Source organism: Lonchura striata, chromosome 8 (genome assembly GCF_046129695.1).
Source record: "Lonchura striata isolate bLonStr1 chromosome 8, bLonStr1.mat, whole genome shotgun sequence".
Taxonomy (NCBI): domain Eukaryota; kingdom Metazoa; phylum Chordata; class Aves; order Passeriformes; family Estrildidae; genus Lonchura; species Lonchura striata.
Window position 1 is genome coordinate 22,645,207 of NC_134610.1, and position 12,223 is coordinate 22,657,429.

The 12,223-nt window shown below is 41.5% G+C and overlaps 2 protein-coding genes across 2 annotated transcripts in view; one reads left to right on the forward strand and one right to left on the reverse strand.

Moving 5' to 3' along the window:
- NFE2L2 (NFE2 like bZIP transcription factor 2) overlaps positions 1–5,829 on the reverse strand; it is a 48,584-nt gene extending 42,755 nt beyond the window's left edge. Inside the window, exon 1 of the mRNA XM_021552381.3 lies at positions 5,788–5,829. The gene's annotated coding sequence lies outside the window, so the exon portion shown is untranslated. The remainder of the gene's footprint in view (positions 1–5,787) is intronic.
- Positions 5,830–5,936: 107 nt separating this feature from the next.
- AGPS (alkylglycerone phosphate synthase) overlaps positions 5,937–12,223 on the forward strand; it is a 50,473-nt gene continuing 44,186 nt past the window's right edge. Inside the window, exon 1 of the mRNA XM_021552519.2 lies at positions 5,937–6,134. Coding sequence (XP_021408194.1) covers positions 5,941–6,134 — 194 coding nt within the window. The 5' untranslated portion in view covers positions 5,937–5,940. The remainder of the gene's footprint in view (positions 6,135–12,223) is intronic.

Here is a 12,223-nt window from a genome sequence, read left to right on the forward strand (position 1 = left end):
AAGAAACTCTGTAAAAGATTCAGTCAATAACTGTACAAATACACTAGGCTTTTTATTAACACCTTTTTCTTATTTTAATTAAGCAAGTAAAACTTCAAGTGACTTAAACTGCATTTAAGCAAAATCAGCCCTCTCCATACCCTTGAATTTAGCCTCCTCCTGAGATGCTGTTCTCACCCAGAAATTGTAGAGCTCTTGTCATACTTATAATATTTTCAAAAGGACACACAAGGATTGAGTTTCTAAGTAAAACACAAGCAACAGTCTCTTTCACAATACAGTTTATATGTTATATACCCTTAGGCATAGCAATAGTTATTAGAACCAATATGTCTAGGGACATGAACAAGGAAAATACAGAATTAAGCAAATGTCGTTATTATGCAATTTATTCTTTCTCCTCTAAATTCTGAAAAATTGCAGGAGATTGAGAGAATTTTAATGTAAAAAATTTAGTGCATCAAACTTCATTATTAGACTGGATAATTCAGCAAAATGCTGTAATATAATCTAGTTTCCAGTATGGACAACTGAGAATAGTCATGAGATAGTCACCAAGACAAAATGCAAGTGTAGAGGAGCTGCAACAGGCAGTAAAGTGTAGAGGCAAGTAGTTTCTACAGAAGCTCCCTTGTCATGCTGGGCAGTTACATTTCACTTTAACTGCCAGCTCTCTTAAAAAAGGGGAAGTGGAGAAAGTCTTGGGGCAGTAAAAAAAGGAGTGTGCACTATAGCTCTTTTGGGATATGCACTTTGAAATCTGTCTGTAAATGTCAAATTATGCTTAATTTCACCAACCAAGCTGTGAGAGGACGTATGTGGTGATGATGTTTGGTTTTACAGAATTGCCTCAAAAAGTAAATATGAAAGTTTTTTCTCTTGACAAGCTTCTGACATACACTGTGGAAGAAACTGGGCAAGGCTATACATCTCTATGCAGAATTTTCTATGAAGCTTGTCTCTCTTCCCTTAAGTTTTTTGGATGCAGCAGGTCTGCTGTTCCAGTAGAATGAAGAAGGTGAAATGTGTTCACAGTGCACCTGCAAAGTATGTACACTGATAAACACACCTGCCACTATTGCTACCAGAGACAGAGCACAACTGGTTTGACTACCAGAAGTAATCAGAAGAAACAGAGATGCATCTCATTCCATCTGCAGAGGCAAACAGCTTTGTCAGCTTTCAATGGAGGGATGCACAAAGTTATCCATGCATACAGCTAACAATTTAGAAAGTATTTTTCTTCCATGCAAAATTGGTATACAGAAAATTCCTGTCTGGAGTTACAAGTACAGCAACAGTGAAAATATATCACTAATAACTCTGCTTTGGAGCACCAGTGGAAGGCTTAGTGGAGTTACAGCAGTTTCACTGAGGAATCTATGTGAACTTTTAAATATAATATGGACAAGGACTTAGTACTTGATTCTCAGTGAACATCTCTTGTTCAGATACATACTTACTTTTACGTTCTAGCATTTCTAAGCTTTCAGGTCATCTTGTTGCCTGAAAGCTGAAATAGTTGAGCTCCTTTTACACTTTCTTTATTTGGAGAGAGTTGACCACCATATACCAAAACATCTGCATTTCTTGTATGTTTAAAGAGAGAACCTACACCCCACTAACCTTTTCTGTATAAAAAAGGTCAGCTTCTGGTTGGAGATCCCTAAATTAGAGATTTCATTCGTGGCCCATGCTCTCTCTTACAATTTTTTTTCCCTATTATCACTCCTATCCTTGTGTAACCTTTCAAATCCAGGCTGATCCTTGCCAATGGCTTGAGGTCTTGCAGGCTGCTTCGTAGCTCTAAGCTCTGAGACCTGGCCTTTCTTCTTCTGTGGCACTGAGGTGACAGGCTGAGCTCACAGTGCTGTAAGCTGGTAGTGGATGGATGGATGGATGGATGGATGGATGGATGGATGGATGGATGGATGGATGGGTGGGTGGATGGATGGATGGATGGATGGATGGATGGATGGATTGAGGGATGACTGCAGTGCCTTTTTCTAGGGACTCTGCTAATGTTGTAAAAGTGACACAATGCCTAAGTAGGTCTTAGAGAAATTGGCTACTTTATGGAAACTTCTTGGCCCATTCCATATCAACAAACTCCTCACAGAGCATGAATTACTTGGTGTTGAATGACATGTTCATGAATGTGTGTAGACTTGTTTTGGTTTTTTTTCCCTCCCTGGTGAAAAAATGACTAATCCAGAGGTTATCTCAAGGGCTTATGCCTTTTTCCCCCCTTTATTGCCTCAGCAGCTTCTTCTGAGTCCATGATTCAGCTGTGGATGTCCCACACCCATCCTAAACCTAGGGCAGCCAAAACCCCACCTCTTCTGTAGGCGGTGTCTTTTGTACAGGGGTACAGAACAAAAAGGTGTTCTAATACATTCGTGTCAATCACATCTTAATAGTGGTTGAACTGGAGAAGGCAAGAACATCTGGAACACGCCTTATTCAATAGGTGTTTCCTTCTGTTTAAACCTTTCAAGCAGCACCACGAAATGAAGAGTCTTGAAAAAATTAGTTTCCATTTTCCATTTTTTTCCCACTTTTCCTGCTATTTAGTCAGTAAAGGAATAGCACAGACATATACTACAGCACTGCACTTCCTGCCAGGACTGGGAAATTTCTCATGTTTCAATAACACTTCTTTGAAATGTTTCAAAATTCTTACTACACTGTAGTAACACTGTACCTTCTCTCCCAGATGTATGTATAGTTGCTACTTGCCATCAATTAATTTTCTGTATCTGATACCTACATCTCAGGGGCTCTCATGCTATATTAGGTGATTCTCTACAACCTGTTCCAGACTCCACTCAAGGCAAGAAGATTTATCAGGAGAGTTTTTCCTTTGCACAGCCTGTGTGCAGGTTGCCTAGGAGTGGAGTGTTTGTCCTGAGAGCATGCTCCGTCCGTGTCTCTCATGGGACCACTGCGTAATGGAACTCTGAGACACCTTGTTATGAAGACCTCTCTGAAACTTTACAGTACTTTGGCAACTTTATTTTGTTTACACTGTAAACTGGCTTTAAAACTATTTTCTGAAAATGCCAATGTGCAGAATTCTGGAAATGCAGGCCTTTGTTGGCATGAGGTGTCACATTGAGCTGGCATCTCACTTATGCTTACAGATGCACTCAGTTTTGTGGGCAGAACAGCTCATGGAATGGCAAAGGCTGCTGCTTTGGCTCAACAACAATTAGAATACTTCCAACTACTGCATTGTAGATCTGCTGGTATTTTTACTGATAAAAGTTCTCTTTGGTGTCACAACAGATTACTTTCAAATTTGTTTTCCCTAAATTTTCTTCTTGGCACTACTACTTATCAGAATGAATTATATGGTTAAATTAGATACAGTTTTTGAAAACATGCCAGTGGTTCACTTCAGCAAATGAGAAACAGTGACCTCACAATCTGACAGCACATTATGTTTCTGCTGCTTTTTATGAAGATTGCCATCCTTCCAAGGGAAGCAGGGATTGCATGCAGAGCACTGGTAGGAGCTTAGCAGTCTTACTGTAAGAAAATACCTCTCTCACACGAAAACAAGGTGTGACTTAGCTATTCCTCTGCTTTGCAAAAGACAAGGCTCTCAAGAGTTTCCAAATCATACCACTACGTCTCTAGCATCTCCAGTTAAATCTTCGTTCACACACATACTTAAAGACTAATTTGGAACTTTTTTGAGAAACAAGTTGTGAGGTGATTACAAATATTACTTATTAGATTCTAGTTGAGGCCAATTTTTAACTGTGAAGCTCTACAATTAGGATCAAATAAATGACCAATTGGCTCATTATTGTTCCTTACAAGTGACTGTGATCCAAGGAAACATTCTAGGAAAACCTGAAGCCTACTACAGGGGATTTGGTATTCACTTGGCAGCATTCAGCAATGAGGAAAGTTTTAGGTAACTGTGACTCAAAGTCCCCCCAGCTATACCCAGAACTTCAGTAAACAATGTGAGTGGAAATTCAGTTGAGACCCATATTTGTTCCCTACAGACTGCCTCTGCAACAGCAGACAGCTAAATGTGGATATGCATGAGTTAATCCAGAAATTTGTGTACAAATTATTCACGGGGGGAAATTTAATTCCATAACCAAACTATTGAACTGCCACAACAGCTGTTTATGTTGCACTAATACCGGAAACCTAACTTAAGCCTGAGTGCAACTAGTGCAATCACTGCCCCAGGAAAATTGCAGGCTACTTTCTAGAGAAAGTATACAAAGGGTATAAAATCAATTAGCAATGGTGAGAATAAAAGCAAAACAAACAGTAATAACACCTGGGTGGCTTTATGAACTGCTTCTCATCAGTAGGCATTACTGGGGTTGGTCCTATATTGTCACGCAGTCCATAGTGTATTTATCTTCAGACCAGTCTCTCTGGGGAGATCCTGTTATCCCTGATATATATATGGGAGCTGTGACTCAAAGAAGCACCAATATTGCATGTGAGGTGAGGAACTGAGCCCAAGGCTCCCTGCTTGTGCAGTACAGCCTGCTCCCTGGGGAACCTCCTGCAAATTGCTTAGTTCATGGAAAGGTACCATGTTGAAGTATCATGGGAGAAATAGGTCCTTAGAAGAGGTTTGGAAGAGGGTAAGAGCTTTATCAATTTTCCTGGGATTGTATTTCACGTAACAAACATTCGATGAAGAAATTAACAAATAAATCAACATTGATAGACAAAATGTCATTATCAAACTATCAGTCATTGCGTAGACCCCAGCAATCTACTTCAGGACTTCCAAAAAGCTGGTCGGTGCCAGTCAGTGGCAAAAGCCGATCATGAAAGTAGGTCCTGTGTGACAACTGAGTAGACTACAACATGTGAGATACTTCATGCCACAGAGGAAAAGCTGGAATTAATCTGAGCAGGTCACCTTGCCCTGAGCAGAACTGCTTATAATGGTATGTCTGATAGATGTATGTTGTCTGTTCTTAACGCTGCTAATGAAGGTGACTTGGTTCTCTACTTAGGCAGACTACAACAGTTTTTCATTTCCACTGCCATCAGAAAATAGTCTAATGCTAATACTGAAGTTACATCTTGCAGTTTGAGCTCATTACTTCTCACCAACCTAGCTGAGTCATGACGGGCAGATTGCTTCCTTTCAGTCGATAGCAATCTTTTACATATTTGAAGACAGAAAACCTATTTTCCTGTTCTACTTTAAAGTATTTCCAGTTTTTGCATCCTTTCCTGAGCATTCAGGTGCATCAAGGTAAATTCACAGCAGAAAGCACCTGGGGCTGGCATCAAATCTGCATCTCCCCTTAAATCCCAGTTGCCCTCTTCAAAGTGATGCTACAAAGTGAATCCCTGATGTTCTCCCAGGTCCCAAGTACGGTGAGGATGGCCGGTTGTTGCAAGGATCGGCCCAGTGATGGGTATCCCATACAGCAGGCGATGCATTCCCAGCAGTGGGTCAGCAATCATTTCTGGGGAGCAGATCAGCAGCCGGATCCTCCCCCTCAGGCCAGCCGGGTTGCACAGGCACAGAGGCACCTGGCTCGGCAGCCCTGCGCTCACCAGGGCTTTGTGGCCCTGTCAACAGCGATGATAAAATCTGCAACACCTGTCGGATTATCTGCCACCACACCGACCTATTTCTTAAGTAACCCGCCTATGCTATTGTCATTAATTAGCATTTCATCATTAACTTGGGCAATCCTTATCTCTAAAGGACACTCTGTGTTCTCTCCCGTTTGTTCAGCGACCCAGAGGGGCTGTAATTACAGCACCGGAGGCGGGAATCCTTACCGAACGCTTTCTCCCCGAGCCCGGCGCTGCCGAGGCGCGGGCCGGGGCCGGGCGGGGGCGCGGCCGGGCCGGGCCCGCGCGGGGAGCGCCGGGCGGCGCCTTCCGCCCGCGCGCCCTCTCACCCGGCGGCGGTCGCGGCGCAACGCGGAAGCGATGGCGGCCGCGGCCGGCGAGGCAGCGGGAGGCGGCGGCGGCTCCCCGTCCTCCGCCCGCCGGCGGCTGCGCATCATCTCCGGGCACCTGCGGGGCTCGCCGCGGGCCCCGGGGCGGGGAGCGCTCTCCCCCAGCCCCTGCAAGGCGCAGGGCGGCTCCGCCGGGCCGGCCTCCGGCTCCATCCCGAAGAAGCGGTGGGTGCGGGCGGGGGTCCCCGCGGGCCGGCGGCGGGGCCGGGCCGGGCGCGGTCCCGGAGCGCGGGCCGGGCTCGGACGGCGCTCTGCTCCGGCCGGGCGCGGGCACGGGCCGGCGGGGCCCGCGTGGGCTCCGCGGGAGGAGGGCGGCTGAGGCGGGTGCCGGTCGCGGGTGATGTACATGGCTGAAGCCGTTCGCCGCTGCGGGCACTGGAGGAAAGCGAAAGAAGGTGGTCTTCAGCCTCTTACCTGTTTCTGTAGTAAGTGGGATGGTGTTAAAATGGGAAGTCGTTCATGGTCCTCTGATTCACGTCTGTAGATGTGATGGAGAAGTTTCGTTTTCGTAAAATACGTCGAGGCTTCTCTAATGAGGAATGCAGCACGTGTGAAGAGCAAGGTCTGTGGTCTCTTGGTCCTCTGCTGTTCACAGAAACCTTCAGCTGATGTGAATACTGGCAGAGTGTGCTCACGTGTGAGGTTCTAACAAAACTTTCTTAGAAATGAATGATTTTAGAGCTATCAAATACTTTTTCTGGTTCTTGCTGTCTGTAGTAGTGAGTCAGATCACATGACACCAAGGGAAAGCAGTCAAATTCTCTAGTTCACAGTTATTTCACTGGCTCTTGGCTTTGTTTTTCTGCTAGATTTTTTTTTTTTTTAAATGCTATGATTATAATACCATTATGTAGTTCCATGTAACTTGTTATTATGAGGCCTCCTTTCTGTTGGAGTGGACTTGTATTAGTTTTGTGACTTTCTTCTCCCCCTTTCTATCTTATAAGAGCATTTTAAGGCTTAGGATGTAGACAACCTCCTATTCTCTCTCGAACTGTGTACAGGAACTCGTTTGTTAGTGTATGGGCGTAGTCCAGAGGCAAACTGGGCAAGCAGTGAATAGAGGAGCTGTTCCTCGTTTGAGGAGAATCCATTCAGCCTATGCTTTGCTCTCAACCTTTTCAAAAAGAGAGCAAGGAACAGCCTGGATTCTCCTAATAGGCAAGTTGTGGCCTACAGTCACAAGCTGAACTTGCCTACTTTGGGAGGACTGGGATGTCATGCACATATGGTCAGATGTGAACAGCTTTGAAAGCTTTTAGTTCTCATTGAGGAGAATTTGATGCTTGTGCTGCTCACTGGGACAGATGGGTTGTTCTGAAGTTGTTGCCTTCCATATTGAGTTTTTGTTTGGTTTGAATCTAGGAAGAAATCACTGTTTATGGAAAAATACCAGCTTAGCTGTTTTTCAGGGATTTATCTTAAATGGATTGCTGTATAATTTCTGCAGCCAGTTATTGCATATGTGAAAAGCAGGAGAAAACAAACCTTTGATGCCTGTGACCTGAAAGATAGCTTCTTTCTCTGTGGAAACATAGGCTTGGGGAACTTAACATTTGTACTTCTACAAGTTATTGATATTGCTCTCCCCTATTAGGATTTGTTACAGGATCATAATGGGTTAGTATTTTTACTGTAAATAACTTGATCTGGACTCAGAATGAAAATTTGCTGTGGGGGTGTAAGGGAAAGCTTAGCTTGTTCTTCACTAGAGGTATAACTTTCTTGCTGTACTTAGAATGCTGCCTTTTTGTATGTGTAGAAACAAGAAAAACATAAAGGGATCTTTATCTCTGTCTTAAGTTTCTGTCTGAACATCTGAGGTATGGTTGAAACACACCTAAGATGCTGCATGTGGAAATTCTGATACTTCACTATAGCTAGGCTATGTGGATCTTCGTTGAGCTCATGTTTGAGGATAATACCCAGGTTTTGGAGTGATAGAGGAGTGAGTTATGTTGCCTACACTGATTTGGAGTGGGAAATGATGAATGCCTGAGTCTTGTTCTAGTGACTCCCAGCTAATCTGGAGCTGATTTTTATTTGCGATGCTAAGAAGGTTGCTGGAAAAATCTAGTAAAAATAACTGACCTAGAGACTGTGCATGCCTTTTTAAATAATATTAGGACAATCCAAAGCTGGATGATGTCTTCTTGTCTATTGAATGCTGATTCAGCTCTTCTGCCTCTTTTGAATTGTTACTTTAATTTTTCCTAGCAAAGCTGTAGCCAAAAGTACCTTAAGCGAAGCTTTTGTTCTTTACACCTGTTGCATCTTTCCTGTAGTGTTTGAAATAGTAGCAAAGCTATAGACGCTACTTTAGCAGATTCAGTTCCACTCTCCTCATATTACATTTCTTCTGCAAGTAAATTATTTTTTTTTTTGATGGAAAAAAACCGTTTGTAGTACTTTAGGTCTGTGATCACAGAATTTTTTTTTCCGGCTGTTTTTCTAACAGTCAGTAGACAGTGACTTCTAAAGCATGGCTTTCTTGTTGATAGTTCATGATCAAACTGTTAAAGATCTTATCCAGACACTATTTCTCACCAGCAAGGGGAGTATGAAGAGCACATGGTATTGACTGAGTCTGTGGGTCTAATCTAATTCTTCTTGTTTCCAAATAAAAATGCCTTGGAAGACTGAGCAATGCATATTGATGTGTTTCTACTTTTTCAAGTTATAGTTATTGAGATGGAAAATTCCACAGAAGACAAGCAACTATCTATTTGTTTGAGTATTCTCTTGAGGGAAATCTTAGGCACTGTGAGAGTAGAGAGATGTTATTTCTCAGTGGCATTCCTGGCTTAAATGTAATATTTTAATTGAGTGTTGCAGTGAAAGCTGGAATCATAGTTACACAATGTGTGTTGAAGCCTGAAGAAGATGATAGGCATGCTGAAAAAGTTGGTAAAACGATTGAGCTGGAAAATAACTCTTCCTTGAAATTACTTTTCCTGTCCTTTTATGTTATGCTGTTGACTTTTGATGACTGGTAAGCTTGCTTTGCTGGTGAGACTTGAATTAAAAATTTACTTAATCTTCAGAATAACTGTATATACGTGAAGTGTTCAACTTGAACTGCTTTGGAAGCAGTCAGGTGCTACAACTTCCTAGAACAGAGTTGTACCAGAGTAACTGCTGGGTGTGCTCAAAAGTATGAGTGCCTCAGAGATGGATCATGCACTGATGCTGATCTCAAGAAAACTTGTATAACTTACTCAAATCAAACTTTCTATTATTTAGTCTTTGTTAAAAGGGATAATTCATTTAGATTAACTAAATGTTGACTCAGTAGCTTGTAGGCTTAAAATTTATTCTGTTTTGCTGCAACAGAAGGCTGGACAGCATATCCTGATTATCCTATCTCTGTGGAGAAGCTGCTTTCCTAGGGACGAAAAGAGGGTTGTGAATATGTTTTAATTATTGTGGGCATCCTGTTACACAGGGAAAACTAAGGGATAAGCATGTAGTGAGCTGTCTGCTGTGTGTCAAGTTCACAGGCAGGTTGTTCAGGGTAATGTGTTACCTTCTTCATATAGACACTTGAAATTCTTGCTGCTAACGATTATGATGTTATTATGCAGCAACATCAGTTAACTCCTAAAGAATTGGTACCATTTGAATATAAGTGTCTTCAGAGGGGCTTTGCACCTTACCCCCAATACTCAGAGGAATCTTTATAATAAGGACTTCATCCTTTAGAGAACGGTGGTTAAGCAACATGTGTTGCTAAGATGTATCCTGGTGTAGCTGACTTCTGAGTTTAAGATGATGAAAAAGGATGAAGAAGGAAAGGGCTGGTGCTACTTTACCACTCTTAAGAAATCAGAAGGGTAAGAACCTGTTGCATTGAGGAAGGTGTGGCAGTTCACAGGAGGTTCTGTGATTGCATCAAAGCAATTAATTATTAGTCAAAGTTAATACCTGAGGAACAGATAAAGAAGATTCGCTCATGGAAACAATAACTTATAATAACATATGTTACAGCAATTCCTGTCTATAGCTCCAAATAGCTTTCATACATTTCATCTTCCTGGCATGCAACTATAAGAATTTAAGTAATACAATATTTATTGTTAGATAATTTGATACCAAGTTAGCCAAACTGGATATATTAATTACCTAATTTTTATTAGAAAAAGAACTTAGATGAAAGTGTGTTTAATGTGTGAAGCTCAATATAGGTTATTATATGAAAGCAAATAGCAGTTTACAGCAAACCTGAAAGACTTTTGTAGTATCTCCTGATGTACATTATGTACAAGAAAATGAATGTGTATATAACTGTTTATTTAAACTGAATAGAATTAGAATAATCTGATAATGTAATAGACTAAAGTAATTACTTGGACTAGAAGCTACTTTGAGGTTAAGCAAAGTAAGGAGATCAGTAGTGTAGCAGACTGCAGTCAGCTAGGCTATCCTGAAGTGTACCTCTGTACACTTACTGTACCTCTGTAGAAAATAAATTACTTGGAGTATTAAAAATCAGTTGCAGGTTGAATGTGATGGACAAGCCTAATACCTCTGTAGTGTTGTTATATCCAAAACTGGGCTATTGTCTGGAACACCATTGGGGTTGATGGTGTAGGCCAGAAAGCTTGAGCCGTGATGTATGTGCTACAAAGCATGCTAAAAGATTCTCTATGGGTGGGTAAAAATGTGTCCAGGAACTGAATTTTCTTGGGCAGAAAAATGGCAGATAGTTGATTCCTTCATTAAGTTATTTCTTTTAAGACAGCAAAGCAGATTTCCTGGTTTTGCAAGCTTTCAGGAAATACTTCTCAAAGGACTGATCTCTTTGTGCTGTTTCATTTACTACCTTGAAGTAGCCATGTGTGTGCGTTTTGTAGTAGAGCAGTCTCTTCAAAGTGAAACTGATGTCAGCTGAAGTAGTAGGTGGAATAGAGAGAGCTTCTAGTAAAGTATTTTGTTGCATAAGAATGATCATTTGGCCAAGTGTTTACTGAGAAGAACAATTATAATATCTTGGCTTTCCTTGATCTTTAATTGACCCTAATTGACTTTATTTATTATGGAAGAACACAGAGACACACTAATTTCCTTATTCCTTGGGGCTTTGTTTATTACAGTGTGGTGAAATCAAGAGTAGTGAAATAGTCAAGGCTAGGAACACGTGTAAGGAAAGTGAACACTTGTTTTATCAGAATAGTTTAAAGAAAAGCACTCTGCTTTTGGGTACCTAAAGCCTTGATGTCTTATGCCAGAAATCTGGTTGTCTGCATTTGTTGCTTACTGTAGGTTTAAACTGCAATTATTAACCTAGGTTTGTGGTGTTGTATTAGGTATTCAAACAGAATAGCAACTGAATCAGTGTATGTGCAGCTGCAGGGGCTTAGCTGAAAGTGTGGACTACAGAACCCATACTCTAAAAATATTCAGTATCTCATCACTTAGGATTAAATAATAAATAAGTAAATATCTTTGATTTTTATAGATATAATTCATGGAATCAGTTTGAAAGGCAGCAGTAAATACACAAACTTAGAATGTGTCTAAGGTTGTAAAACAGGTGTTACATGACTTCAGACTTGAGAACAATTATATTGGGTTTGCTGCAGGGAAGGTCTTCCAAGAGGGAAAAATCATAAGAATAACAAAATAAAAAAAAAAAAAATAACAGCAGATACTCTTTGCCTGCAGCATGGCATTCCTTTCCAGATAAATGATGCTTTCACAAATCAGTTTTTGAAACAATTCCTTGGGCTGCATGTTCTCTGTTTATTTCAGGCACCTGATGCTAATTTACTGCTGTCTTCAGCAGCACTCTGTGGTGTTGCTTGGTTGAGAAGTGACTGTATAATCTGAACTCCAGACACTGCTCCAGGGGAGAGAGAGTGTGATCTTCTGGTACCACCCGTGGAAAGGGTTCTGAATTTCCAGCTGGGGGGCTGGATTGGTAATCCAAAATCCAACTGGGGTAGGCTCTTAGGAATTTTTCCTTGGGTAATGTCTTCTTGTAACACCTTACCACTATAATACTGCCTCAGTATTACTTCACCCACACACTGAGTGAGGCAAGAACTCCACTACTTGCAAGACTGGGTTACATTAGGCAAAAAGTGGTACTTAAGCCCATGTGGTAGTCCTTAAAATTGCCACTTTGAATTGATTTCCAGAAATCTGCTGGCTCTTCCATTGTGCAACAGAAGTGCCTGTGAATATTTTATGTGTATGTGATTTTAATGCTGAGTGTCCGGTGGTGATTGAATTGACAATGTCAGTGGTTATTG